Source organism: Anomalospiza imberbis, chromosome 1 (assembly GCF_031753505.1).
Source record: "Anomalospiza imberbis isolate Cuckoo-Finch-1a 21T00152 chromosome 1, ASM3175350v1, whole genome shotgun sequence".
Taxonomy (NCBI): Eukaryota; Metazoa; Chordata; class Aves; order Passeriformes; family Viduidae; genus Anomalospiza; species Anomalospiza imberbis.
Genome location: NC_089681.1, coordinates 123,902,924 through 123,917,950, shown reverse-complemented (window position 1 = coordinate 123,917,950; position 15,027 = coordinate 123,902,924). Strand labels below are relative to the sequence as shown.

The 15,027-nt window shown below is 33.3% G+C and overlaps 1 protein-coding gene across 6 annotated transcripts in view; it reads right to left on the bottom strand.

Annotated features, from left to right (window-relative positions):
- Positions 1-15,027, bottom strand: part of DGKB (diacylglycerol kinase beta) — a 337,798-nt gene that overhangs the window by 127,797 nt on the left and 194,974 nt on the right. For all 6 annotated transcript variants that reach the window (XM_068209914.1, XM_068209905.1, XM_068209932.1 and 3 more), the window contains one exon: positions 10,268-10,332. In XM_068209914.1, the coding sequence (XP_068066015.1) occupies positions 10,268-10,332 (65 nt within the window). The remainder of the gene's footprint in view (positions 1-10,267; positions 10,333-15,027) is intronic.

Sequence of the window (15,027 nt, the reverse complement as noted above, 5' to 3'; positions counted from 1 at the left end):
TGTCCAGGTCCATGATACTTTTTTTGTTTATATGACTAAAGTAGTGGATAAATATTTTTAATAATTTGAGCAATACAGTAAAAACTCAGAATTTCACCAGACTTTAAATAATACAAAAATGCATCTTTACCTGGCAACCTCATGATAGAGTCAAATTCCCACCTGTTTACTTGTTATCTGTGTTTCTGCTGTAGTTGCAAACTATGGACTTTGAATTTGCCTTGTAGTCCTGCTCCCATTTTGTTTTTTAGTCACTAAAACACTCTCTGAGTAAGAGAGTGTATCTGATTATTCCTGGTCAGAAGAGGGACTTGAACCCCAACTCCCTCTGCCTGGCTGACTGCCCTATGATGCCAGTGGAAAAACAGCCCCATGGCTGCAGTGTCCTGGCTGCTGTGCAGCTCTCCTGCTGCAAGGTTTTTTTGGATAAGCCATACTTAGGTCAATCCATTCAGGTTTCATTTGAAAAGCCCTGAACAACTTATCAATTAAATTTATGCTCCCAAATCACTTTCAGTGAAGATTTACACTACAATTCTCTAAGAAATCAAAGCAGCCAAACATATTGAAGATTTCATTCAGTGTGAATAGTCAGCTGCCTTGTATCAGCAAGAAGAACATATTTCTTTGATTAACACTTTTTTCTTTCTTTGAACATCAACAAAATCCTGATAAAAACCCTAGATTGACAACTTAACACAGCCTTCAAGGCTCTACTATCAAAATCCAAAACACTTCTGCTTCTGCTTCTTCTACTTCTGCTGTTACTATAGTTATTAATATATCATCATAACTAAAAGAAAAAATCCAAGAATTTTAGCTCTTAAAAAAATAAATCAATTTTGCTCTTGTTTTTTATGTATTGTGAGCACAGATATGCTAACCACAGAGCAAGTTCTCCAGCTGGCCATTATACTCCCAAATCACAAAGTTACTGTTCCAAAGAGCATTCGATGCCTTTAGACATCTTCATAATTGGCTCAGAAATAGCATGCTGCAAGAAAGGTTAACAGACCTTGCTGTCCCTCATATGGACAAATCTTTATTAAAAACAGTGCAACTGAAAAGTTCTCAAGAATCAGGAAACCATATTACTTGCAGCTGTTCCCTAAGTCTAATTTGAACAAAAAAAAAAAAAAAAAAGAAAAAAGAAAAAATGGTGAAACTAACAAGTTCTTCCTCTTACTATTAAATTTAAATCCTAGGTAGGTTTTACCACATCTACCTATGTCACATGGATTCAAATGATACTCTGGTCCTGAATTTTAGCTCATCAGGAAAAAAAAATAATGTAAGTTCAGTATTATTTTTAAAATTAATATTAATTTATTAACCTAAGGAACAGTATTGATTTTTGCCATGACTGAGTTGACTTACAGGGACTGAAACTGGATTTAACTGAAAACTTTCCAATCTTAATCAATTCCAAGTAACTACCAGATAACAGTTTTTATGTCCAATTATTTTCTCCTTTTCCTATTGTGGTCCATTTTATGCCATGGCATGTGAACATAGCAGAAACATCAAGCTCATCACAATCCCTGATCAGTAATGAATTCAGAATTCTGTAACTCCTGATCTTTAAAACTTTGATAAACAATACCAAAATGACACTGTTCCCCATGTTTTTTCTTTGCCCATCTTGTATCCTGTCTTGGCTGTTTCCCCATAAAGTACTCTAAAAGCACTCCATAAACTACTGGAAGGAGGCAGGGGTATCAACAATCTGCCATATGCCTTGTTGATCTGAACTCTTTTACCCAAACCAGAGCTGAACATTAGAGAGCACTCAAGACAGATAATATATATACAATATTATTTCCTGAAGGGAAATAGATGGTTAATTAAACATAAATTATTTCTGTTTTAGTAATCTGGCAAAATTTTTAAAATTCCCACAATTTCTCTGTGTGACAAAGTGAAGAGTTGAGAGCAGGATCCTAGTGCCAGTGTCAATGCTGAGAGAGAAAATGACCATCCATTAATATTCTGCTTCAGAAGCAGATGTAGATCAATAGTTGCCAATCATTCAGCAATAGAATTGTAAGAGAAGCCAGAGAGGAATTCCTTCAGTGCCCTGACAGCACACAGAAATATCCTAAAATGAGTAAGCCAGTCTTAGGAATGGCAAGAACAGAAGAAATTATATGATTTAGTTTCAAAGGCATAAATGACCAAAATCATACTCCCAAAACACATCAGAACTTCTACTAGGCAGTCTATGAAGTATTATGAGAGAAAGACAGACAACAGAACTTTAAACCACTTCTATCTCTTCAATATACTTGACTTCAATAGCAAAAATCAGAAAAAGCAACTGCCATTCCCTTTAAATCACCAAAGCAGCCGATACATTTCTCTGGTGATGTTTTTTGTTTTGTGCTTTTTTTCTAAAAATGTATTTAAAAATTTGTTTCACAAACACACACATACATAGACAAAGATATGGAAAAAAATTAATATTTTGGCTATCATTACATAACAAAAAATATAAAAAGAAAACACAAATATGAAAGAATAGAAAATATAAGTTTGGTTATATCAATGTTAAAGACATCTTCAATAATAAGACAAATACCTCTCAGTTTTGATTATATACTTGTGTCATTATCCAATGAAATAAAAAGAAGCAGTAGTCAGTATTATTTTACAAGTAAAACCAAACTCCAAAATGATTCTGAAGGCAATGATAGCAACAATGCAGTTATAACAAAGGCACTATTGTACAGCTGCATCTTTCATTCAATTTTCATAGATATGCATTACATGAATTGCTCTATGATACTTAAAACAAGTATCTTTCAAATATTTTCTTTGGAAAAATATTTCCTATGTTAATAAAATGAAGATATAAATCAGAAGAGAACAGGAACTTTAACTGAGAGAGATCTGCTTGACTGATCTTATTTTCCAAGATACACAAATTATACTTTACTTCGTATTATAAATTTGGAAATACCTCTAGCTTTGCACATTTCTTAGAAACAGCTATGCAACCTATTGCAATAAAAATAAGGCACTTGGAATCAGATCAGAAAACAGTCAGATTACTTAAATGAAAACACATAGGCATGAGCCAGACAAACTACATTCAAATGGGATAAAGAGGGAAATGGAAAATGTTATCTGAAATGATGGAGATGTTGACAGAGGTTCTTTATTTGATACATTAAGTACTTAAAATATCTTCAGTTATACAATTAATGAAGATAAGAACTTTGGTCACCTAATCAGGAACTGACATTGATTAAAAGCATTACTTTTAAGGTAATCTAATAAAAAATGAATTTTGAACAGCAGTGCTAAGATAGGGTTAGAAGGACTGGCTAAATTATTCAAAATTTTCTTTCCAATTACCTAAGTTTGTCTAATATGATATAAACCAAGTCACAATTTCAGAGTGTAGAGCTGAAACCTGAAGTATTTTTATCACAAGATTCAGGATCTGAAGCAAATCTAGGACCCAGTTTCTTGTGAGTTAAATAACAAGAGAAGTAAAAGCACATGCTGTATATTGTGTCAGTATGTGGTGTACTAAAGGAGTATTTGGGTTCTCCTCATTATCTATAGGAACTGTAGTAGGGGCTTAATTACCAGAATTAAAGGATTAAAAAAAAGCACCATAAAGCACCACAGTTCAAACAAAAGGTTTTCATTTTTCTGATTAAATTTTATTTTATTTGTACTAAAGATTAATGTGTTTATATTTAATAAATAGGAAGTGTAAAAATTATCCCTTAACAATTAATTTCATTGCTTTTAATGGATTGGATATTGTCAATCATATTATATGTGGCATTGTGGCCATTTAGCAATCTTGACTGGATTTTGAAAGAAGGTTTTGTTGGGTTTGTGACATATATTAGAAAGGGCTGCTGCTTAACTGTATATAAAACCCAGCATGTGTTGTAAACATGAATTACAGCCACATCAAACTTATGTAAAGATTTGCCATTTACTTCAGAGATTTGAAAATTAATTCATTCAAAATGAAGCTTGAAGCTGCAAATCCATGTTAGTGATCATTAGCTCTGATTATAAGCCCTCTCAAAAAAAAAAAAAGCAGTATTTGATAAAACCCAATTTTATTACAAAGTACTTTATTTAGTGTGTTCATGAAAAAAGGAAAATAACCTTATTGATTGGTATAGAGTTACTTGACCATACTTCATCAACACAGAACAAACAGCAAGCAGTAGTTTACCAGTTTTGTTGCAGTTTTTTCATATCTACTATAGACTCCTGTCACATCTGAATTTACAACAATTTAAAGAAGTTAGAAATATTTTTCTATCATTGTGTTTTTCACTGTTATTTCAAATGCTGTGACTATACTGTGGAAGAGACCTAGAATTAATTCCTATAGAGTTACATTTGCCTTTAAGACATTGTAATAAAAGGCAATAGCTTTAATTAATTAAGGAATGTGTAAAACATCCGCTAGCCACTTCAATACATAGAAAAGGTTCAGTGACCTGCTCTGAGTAAGGAAACATCATCTGCAATAAATTTCTAAACCAGCCTGACGCAAGTTGAAGAAAATTAGATTTTACTGACCCTGGGCTGTACTCTATGGATAGACCTTTTGTGAATCAACAGTTTGTTACTTCCACGATGTATGCTGGACCAATCCCTCTGTATGAGTCTGCTCCATAAACAGTCCTGTCTCCTAGAAGTGCAATGATTTTAGCTCTTTAACGCCAATACACTTAACAATTTCTAAAGAAACTGTTTTTTAAAAAGCTGGGTATCACTACATATCTCATAAACATATTATTTTAAAAAAAGAGGCAACATTCCAATATCTTGTTGATACTAAGAGTTTATATGTTAGACATTTGTTTTTAAAAGCGCAGAATGGCGATCCCCTCAAATGGAAGTGCCCGACAAAGTCTGAACCCATTTTAGTCCTGCAGTAGTGAATTTGACAGCTGCAGACCCTGAGAGGACACATATAAATTCACTGCTCTGCTTATGGTCTGATACAGCACGCTGCTTTCAGGGATGTACTTTGAAATCCCAGGAGATGCCTAGGACATAGGGATTCCTGCTTAACATACATTTTATACATCACACTGCCTCTAGTCTTTATGAGTCTGAACCTAAGGTTCCCCAACCCCACCAGCCTCCCAGACAGCTGCTACAGAAAAATGTTTGAGTAAGAAGTCTCTCAAACAGAGGGCCTTAACCCATTAGTACTTTCTAAAGAAATGACAAAACCACGAAATCTTGCATCAGAGAGAGGTGCAAATACTGCAGATGCAAACTGCTGTGATTTTGCTCTGTAGGCAGCAGACACAGATAGGCTAAACCAGCTTTATGCTCCAACTATCTTCCTTTGTCCCAACTCAAGCACATATTACGTGTTTCAGGTATTGTTTCTAAAGGTGGGCTATTACATGTTTCAAGTCTGACAAAAGAACATGCCACTTGTTTTTTTTATTGCTTTCTCTCTTATAAGCATTATAACCAAGAGTTAGGCAGAGTATGCTGTCTAACTACAAGCCATCTCTCGCCTGTGGGAAAATGTTTTGTGCTCTATTGCAAATATTTTCATCTTGCTTTGCTTCTTCTGATGACTACAGTTGCAGTAATACTGCCTGAGTTCAGAGGTACTGTTCCCTGGAGCCTTATCCTTTTTTGAATAGGAACCCGTGGGTTCAATGGGACAGGTAACAGATGTCTGCAATCTGTTCTCTCCGTGGGGCCAGTGACTTCTTTTGAAACACTTTCATATCAGTCACAACCAGGAAGGGAGAAGAGGTTGAAGGAGAGGCTGAAATGTCTGCAAAGTTAGGAATTTTGTGTTGAAATGTAGTATATTCACTGAAAAGATACGGTTGTTATTCAATCCAAGAGACTCCATCACCCAAACTGAAAAACAGGAAGAATAATGAAAATATCAAAACTGTTTTGTTCAATCCAAAATGAAAAACTTTGACTGCTCGATTCTAAGCTACAATAAGTCAACTTAAAACAAAGCTGAGTACAACTGAGAGTATACCATTTAATTTACCCCATCATAACTGATTTTGCTCTTAAACTGATTTTTTTCACTTTCAGTCACAAAACTTGAACTTGCCTTCAATTCCAGTATTCAAGTGGAATAATTCTGTTTTGGTTTATTTGCTGCCAGGCAGGACTAGACATCCCTTACAATGAAGCTTTTGAATACAGTAACAGTGTAGGCATGATGGGACTTTTTTCTTTTTTTTTTTTTTTTTATGTAACTAAAGATATGATGCTATAACTACATTGCATAGTGCAGTACCCAAGTCAGGACACCCAGAATAATGCTAAAGATTCACTGTTCTGTCATTTCTCCTACTTTTTCTTACTGCCTTTCCTTATTCTCCTGGACAACACTTGCACAAGGTAAATCAGTACTTTCTATTACTTAAAAACTTTCTTAGAGATTAAATGTATAGGTATCAGCACAAAAGAAAAGCATGATTAAATGAGTTGAAAGGGAATCTCAAAAATATATTGTCAGGAATGTGATATAAATGAAGTTAATAGGAACTTTTTCTGCTTTAGGTTTTCTTCATAAAAGATGGAAATAGATTGATATTTGGAAACTTCAAAGACAATGTACTTAAGACTGTAAATATAATTTATAAATCCTACTTTAGTTTACTGAGACTAAGAAATATCTTTTATGCTACAGGATGCCAAAGCGTCAAATTAGTATGCCTAATTGAATTGAGTATGATTTTAGAAAAGCTAACATCAACTTGAATTTTTTTTTTTGTTGAAAGTATTCTTTGTTTCCTTGTGTATATTCCAGTCACATAACTCATACATCTGTTATTCCCAGCATCAAGCCTATGATGTTTACACTGATCTCCCTGTAGGGCATTTTGGCCTAACTGAATCATTATTTCAACAGAATGTCCTAGATTAATGATACTTTTACTTGAAATACTGCTTTATCCCCACTGGCAGTAACTCAGCTCTTCCACACTTACATCAGAAAATCTGACCCTACTCTTAAGCAAAAGATGCTGGGAAGGAAACTTGATTTCTTCAGCACAAGGTTGTGAGCACTTCAGACCTGTAGAGTGGGTAATGTGACAGCTGAGATTCTGAACACATATAAATCTTAATTCAATGTCAGTCCTAGTTTCTCGTAAAGTGTGCTAATGATCAAAATATATAATTAAAATGGCATATTAAGATTCATTATTTTGACAGAGCTCAGGATGCTACTACTGTGTTCTCATTTCCATTCTTTACTATTTGACCATCACCAGAATTCTTCTCTTCCAGACCTGGGTTTGGAAACAAGTATCATTTATTTAAAAACCACTGGTGGACATTTGTGCTAAGACTTATTTGCAAAACTGTATGGAGCCATTCCATATCACAGCTTACAAGTATAACTTTTTCAAGATATTAAGGCATGTATAAAGTAATTCTTTAATGAAAATTAAGCTTCTGAAAGCAGAAGACCCTTTTCACTAAGGAACTTGATTTCAAATTCTTGAAATTCAAATAAGCAGATGCTTCATTACAAAGGAAACAACTGATAATGCGGATTTTTAATGCAGGAATATTTATACATACTTAAACTTAGATTTTCCAAAAACTTATGTCTAACAATCTCTAAAAATTTAGAAATCTAAACCTAAATTTATTTATTTTTATTTTTAGTAAGTCAGTAATACAAAGTGCTGGTGTCCAAAATCTGTGAATACTGAAGAATTTCAAAATATGACACAGTTCCCAAGAACTACTGACCTAGTTCCAAAGAATGCCACAACATTGGCTAGTAGTCATTAAAAAAAGCCTAAGTATGGAAATATTCTCTTATCTTCATTTTGAGAAAATAGACAAGTACAAGAACATTTTGCTTCTACTCAAATAGAATGTGTCAAGAGTTTTCCTATTAGTTCACCCTATTTACACAAGAACCTTGGGATCAGAGTGGCAAGGAATATCCTCAGGAATTTGAGGATCATTGCCAAGATTTAATATGGAAGATCGGCTAATTCCAAACTTTATTGAACTTACTTCACTGAAGCAAATACAACACCTGTGTATTTCAAAAAAAACTCTGCATATAATCTAAAGTTTCTCTTCAGTAAGGAAAATTTTTGCATGTTCATTTTTCGGAGTAGAACCTCAGTGGAAGGACCTACTCTGAATAATATCTGTGAAAGTTAAAAATGTTGGAAAGCCAGGCAAGAGGAAACTAACATAAAAGCAAAAAAGAATTATTTTTTTGAAATCACAAGAGATATGCCCATATGACAGTGTAGGATTTTCAAATGAGCAATGTAGGGTTTTCAAAGGAGCAGGTGCTGTTAACTACAGAGCCCCCTATGAATCAGACTTGAATTGGACTTGCTGAGCCTAAATAATTTAAATTGCTTAGAAAATTCTATATTCTGGTGACATAAGATTTGAAGCTTAGCAAACTAAAAAAAGGGGGTTCTTTTCATACCCTCCAGGAAAATGCTGCTGCAACATGTTATTGACTTATTTTGACACACAAATAAGTATTAATGAAAAAAGTATTTGTGAATGAACATCATCTCAAAAATTATATTGAACAAAAATAGAAAACCCCTTTTTTTCCTCATTACACAAAAGAAAACACATTTTAAAATACCAGTTTCTATTATACTTTGGTCAAGTCTTTATACTGATTTTAGAAAGGCATAACCTTTCCAAATAATTTTTATATTTCTAGAGAATCTTCACTTTTTTCAAATCCTTTCAATATTGCAGTACCAAAGTATGTAGGGACTGGGACTATATATTTTTGTAACTAATTTCCTTAAGATAATGTTAGAAATATCAGGTTCCTTAAAATATAGATGAATTTCAAGGTGAGTCTGCTAGCAGATGTTATTAATGGCATATGATTTATTGTGACATGAAATCTGATCTGAAACTCATGTTATTAGCTGAGTTTTTTATAAATTATAATTTCCAACTGCTCAAAATATGCAGAATGACCACTGATAAACTAGCTTCATCTTCAGGGCCTAGAATATGGTGGTTTTCTAAAAGTCCAATATCTCTAGTCCTGCTGGGAGGGTACAGTACATTGGGATGCACAGATCAGGCTTGAGTTCAGATCTTATCACTGTGTAATTCTTTCAGAATGAGAAGCACCAGAGCTAGGAAAAGGAGGTCATAGAAAACAAATATATACTATGCGACTTAAAGAGAAACTGACACTTGGGTTCACAGTATGTCATTGTATAGATGCTAAGCAAATTGAGTATTTGAGAAAAAGAGGCCCCCATTCTGACTATTAGCTACAAAATATATACTTTTAACAAAAAAAAACAGTAAGCAAGATAATTTTCAAACATATTTAAACATCGTTCTGTACAGCTCTTAGATGAGAACACAAACACATATTTTATTATCCTAAAGTCTATGAAGACTTTCCAGGTCACCCTCATGGAAAGCTAAACACTCTATGGTTAGGTTCACAGTGACAAAATATTTGTGTTAATAATTATTTCTAGATATTCTCTGTTTTTTCCAAATAATGTTGTATCTTACTTTTCTCTCCCCATGTGTCTTTAAATGTTAATTAAAGTTTCTGAAATGTTGCTTTTACCCACCACAACTTACTTGCTAAATTACCTAAATAAGAAGAAACAAACATAAACATTGTGTTATGAATGTTATCTACTCAACAAACCAGATATTGAATTTACAGTAAACGTAATGCATTTTTAATCTCCAGAAAAGCTCTGCAATAGCACTAAAGATTCAGAGAGCAACACAAGAAACAGATGCAAAGACTCATTCCTGACTTTTTTTATAGAAACAGAGTTGTTTAATGATAAAAGCAGTTCTGTGTAAAATGGCATTCACTTGCCCTTACTAAGAGCATATATGGAAGAGTCCCCTGTCAATGTAGCAGTGTGAGTGTGGGAATGAAACATAAGGATCACCATCTGCAGCTGTCTAAGAAGTGTTCTTCAGTGCCTAATGGCAATGTGTCAGTTCAGGGATCCTCACAAACACAATGCTTCATCTTGTCCATGCTAGCCTTACAAGGCAAACATTTCACCTGTGAGAAGAGTTTATTTATAATGCTATTCATTTCAGTTGAAATACCAGATATCAAAAAGTTACACTACAAGCAGTCTGGAAGCATATGCTTAATATAAAATGAACCAGTTTCCTCTATTTTATATGAATCAATATTTTAAAAGACGTGCGAAACTTAACCTCTCAGAAAACATATCTTAATAACATGGAAAAATATTGCTATATGCATATTTTTTTAGATTCTTACCTACTGTTGAACTTCTCTGGGTGTTTTTCTCTCATGATATGGAATCTGTGGGCAATTGAAGCATCCTAACAGAACAAAAAAAGCACCGTAAGTTTTTTGTGACAGGAAAATTGCAAAACAGAAGACTCAACCTGTACACAATGCATACTGTTTATAAGGTGTTTTGTGAACTGTCATTTTCAACAACAGCAATACTCTTATCAGTTAGAAAGCTTACAGGTACATTGTTCCCAGAATGGGATGTATCTGAATTTAAAAATTTATTATTCTTGTTGCAGTCTCCATTACTTCTTTTTACAAATCAGACATGATAGTTTTGTGCAGTGAAAGTGTCTTCAAATTTTATACAGTGAATAATATCCAGATATGGTGAAGGTTTACTGAAAGATACATTTCTGTACCACTGATACATTTCTGTTTTACAAAAAAACCAAATAAACTATTTGAAATCCATTTATTTATTAAAAGTGATTGACAGATTCAGCAAAGTGACTTTATATGCATACAAGTTGATATTTTCATATGACATTCACAGCCTTCTCTAGAACTGGGTAGGAAATAGGAATAATTGCTGGAAGACTCCACATTTGCTGTATGTCAGGATGTGAAATCATGTGGGGAAACACTTCTTAATATAAAAAAGATATTTTAAAATTAAATAAATTTTATCAATATTTTAAAATTAAGTAAATTATGTTAATAATATAATCAAATAACATGTATGTAAAATGAAATAGCCATATGAAATATTTGTAAGTGTATAACATTTAGAAGAGAATAAACCCATTGTGCTGGTGGGAGTTGTTGAAAATAGGATATTTGGAACTGATGTGCTAGAATCAATTTTCAAAGCATTTTTGTATCTTTGGAGGTATGACAAGAATTTTTTCCTCAATTCAGATAATGTAATTTTTATTTCTCATGCTAATTGTTAAAACTTTATAAACTGGGAATTAATTTTTAATTTTTCAATGTATGTATTAAATGAACTGTGAGAGTATGAAATCTACCAACTCTTGAACAGCAGATAGTAAAGACAGAGAAATCCATTTGGATCATGTCTTTGTATTTATGTCTTAAAATTCTAGATACATAAGAACATAAATATAAGAACAGCTAGTCTAGCTAGTAAGAAATTTGAATGAATTCCAGTTTCCATGCAAAAAGCATTTGAGAAAAAGTACAAATAAAACTGTCATGATAACCAACTATCATATGTATATGAACTTCCCCACCTATTATTTACCAACTTAAAAGATTATGGAAAATTTGAGAGAAATATTAAATTCAGTATAAGCCTATATCTAGCAATATTTTCAAACAATGGGAATTAGACTTTGGAGGAAAAGCCCCTAAATTAAATACTTAAATAATTTATTAATGATTCCAAACATGACTAAAACTTTCATTCAAAATAATTTTTATTTAAACAAATCAATGTTAATCTAAATCACAAATAAGCAAGCATTTAATGCAGATATAAAGGTAGCCATTAATATAAACCATGGCTTCAACATTTTGTGTTTAAAAAAGTTTTGTATTTACTAGAATCTTAAGCAGGGCATGCACCAGAGAACTGACTGGTCCAACCTTCAAAGTTTGGTTTACTAACTTATGGGTGATTTGAAAAGATAAATGTTGAACATTAATACCAATAAACTCAAAGGTAAAGCTGTTCAGATAGACTGACAATATATAAATAAACGTTTACAATTATGAATAAAAAGCTATGTGTAATTCATAAAATTTTACACATACTACCTACTTAAGGATGTAACACAGTATAGAATTTTTAGGCAAAACTTATGATCACTGATCAAATTAATTCAGTTAGTAGCAACATTAAATGTACTGACTCCATCAAGGTACTCAATTTTATTTTTATGAACTTGTTATGTAGTTTCTAAAGATGTACATAGTTTGATGCTTTATGCACATTGCATAATTATTCATGTATTTTTAATTGTATTTAAGAATGGAATTGTCATTCAACATTTCACTCTTCTGCAAGGAAATGACAGCAAAATTCCCAAGTGAATGGTGTTAGTCAACAAATGCCTTATTGTTCTGTCCTGTCACCCAAACTGTCATCTGAAACTTTCAGTGCTGTATTCTCAAACAGCACTAATTTTTAATTTAAACGTATTTTTATGTGCAATTTTATAAGGCAAACATCCACAAGTATCCAGGTGATCCCACAGTTCTTGGAGACGGATGAAATTAAAGCTGACAGTAAACCCTGAGACAGCACACTTCTAAACAATGGCTGCTAGCTGAACTAAAATAGTAACTCTGTTAACTTTAGAAAGACCCATCATTCATACTTTATCCCGCATTAGATGCGCCGGCATTAGAAAAGTATATTTGTTAGCCAGTTTCATATGAAAAAGAAATGAAAGGACTATTGTAGTTAACTGTTCATTTTCTACACGCTGAAGCATAAGACAGGCCCAAGACAAAATGAATAAAGGAGTAGAAGCATTTTTGACAGAAACTAGGAAACAGTAATCAAGGACTAACTGTCTAATGAATGAAATGAAAAGGCTAATGTGCTTACTCACGCAGAACAAATGCAAGGCACAAACAAGCTAAGGATCAATGCCCACTGCAGATGGCAAGCAGGCAGTTGTTTCCATGCAAGGTTGATTTGATCAAAATTTTCCCCTCCCTGAACATTGTCTGACTCCAAAATGAATCAACTGACTTAACGAACAGAGAGGTAAAAAAAGTAATACACCCAGCTAATTTTGACAGGCATAGCACAAGACAGGCACACGTCAGGTCAATTTCACAAAAAAAATTGCTGAAGAGCTACTTTTATTGATGGAAGCTGTAAACCAGAAAAGTATGTACACACAGATAAGCTCAAAAGTAGGGGAGATGCTACAGCTTCCTTCAGCTTATACTGTCCAATTGTTTTTTCAAAGCCAAAGTAGAGTTCTTAGATTCCCCAGCACAAGGGATCTCTTCTCAACCATAACTCCCCACTATAAGAAAATCTGAAACCAGCCCATGCTGGCTGTGCATTAGGACAACAATCCTCTGCTTTAGGGGAAAAAAAGCTAAGAGGAAAAAAACCCAACAACAACAACAAACAAACAAACAAAAACTACCACCCAAGAAACTACACCAAGTTTTCTGTTTTTCAACTGTCTGTATTCTTATATTTGTTAACATAGTAGCATATTGACTGGTATAAGTAAAATAAAAGCAATGGGAAGAATTAAAAGTAATAGGAATTTGACAGTGAGTAGGAATGTAAGCACAGTCTCCTAAGAGCTGCTGGAATTACCAGATGCCTCCCCTGAGTCCTGAGGAACAACCATTAGAATTTTCCTGGCCGAGGAGAGCAGAGAGTCTTTCACTGTGAGATTTTTGGCTACATTTGTAGCACAACTGATTTTAGCAGACTTCATTCAGCCATTTCAAGTAGGGGCATCTATCCCAACTTGTTTAGACATGCAACTGTTGTTGGACCAATGGAGAAATTACTCATTTTTTGTGTCAAAAGCTATACTAAAATCATCTAATTAACTATACAGAAACAGAGTAATGGTATGGCAAACCCAATATAGTTTGCAAAATATGCTGACCTTTCCTGGTACCTGATATTGTGAACAGCCAGGAAAATATGAGAAATTGTTTTTGCATTTTACTATAAAACTGATGTGAAAGAGAAAACCCAGGAACCAGTAAAGCAATCTCACATGCTTCATGATATTACCTAGCAAAGAGAACAGCATTTTTAAAGAACGATCATTTGACAGTCAGATACTGGTCTATAATTAATATAATCTCTGAGATTTACATATTAATTTTGATTAGTAAACTGATTTGCATTTTGGCCTGAAATAAAATTTTCCAGCATTACTATATCTGAATCTAAATATTTTGCAGTTTTACAAGTAATGTACCATAAGTACATACAAACACACCTAAAAATGGCAAACATTTTGTTATTAATAATAATAATCTAAGGAGAAACAATGTTGTCAAGCCTTTTGCAAGATGAAAGGAGGAAGGTCTTATGGCATCACTTTAATATGAAACTATCATCTTTCCCTTCATCCACATTTCAGTCACAGAGCTCATTTTATACCTGTAATTGTAATACTTTTCACCAAATCATCCAAGAATTAAGATTTTTTCATGGAGCAGTTTTGCATCAGAATCAATGTTGGGCACAAAGTAATGCTGAATACAGAGCATCTACAGCAGAACTAAGCAGGCAATTAGGCAATTTTGTCTTTCTGAGACCACTATAAGAATACTTGAGTTGTACAGTACTATTCTAAAATTCTGCATTTCTTTTTTAATATATACAATATTTTTAGTCATTCAGATGTCATATGAGAATAGCCTACATGATAATTTTTCTTAACTAAATTCATAGTACCAATCAAATCTGAAAGAAACTGCCACACTGTGTGCACTTTTGTATGCCTTTCTTGTTTAGATGGTTTCCACTCACTACTGTAGCATTTAGAAACAAGAGATAAAAGAACAGGTATTTGAAGAACAGAAAATGCAGTTTATCTCAGTTTAAATTCTACAAAAGTGTACAGACTCTTAAAAATGTACCTTTGCATCACACAAGTATTGAACCAGGACATTTCTGTGATGAACATGCAGACATATACACATATATGCATTCTTATATTTGAACCTGTTCAGGCTCTGAAGCAGCTGGGCTATCCTTATACCTCACTCAGGTTTGTTTTAAATCCTGACAGTGAAGATAAGATATAGAACAGACAGAG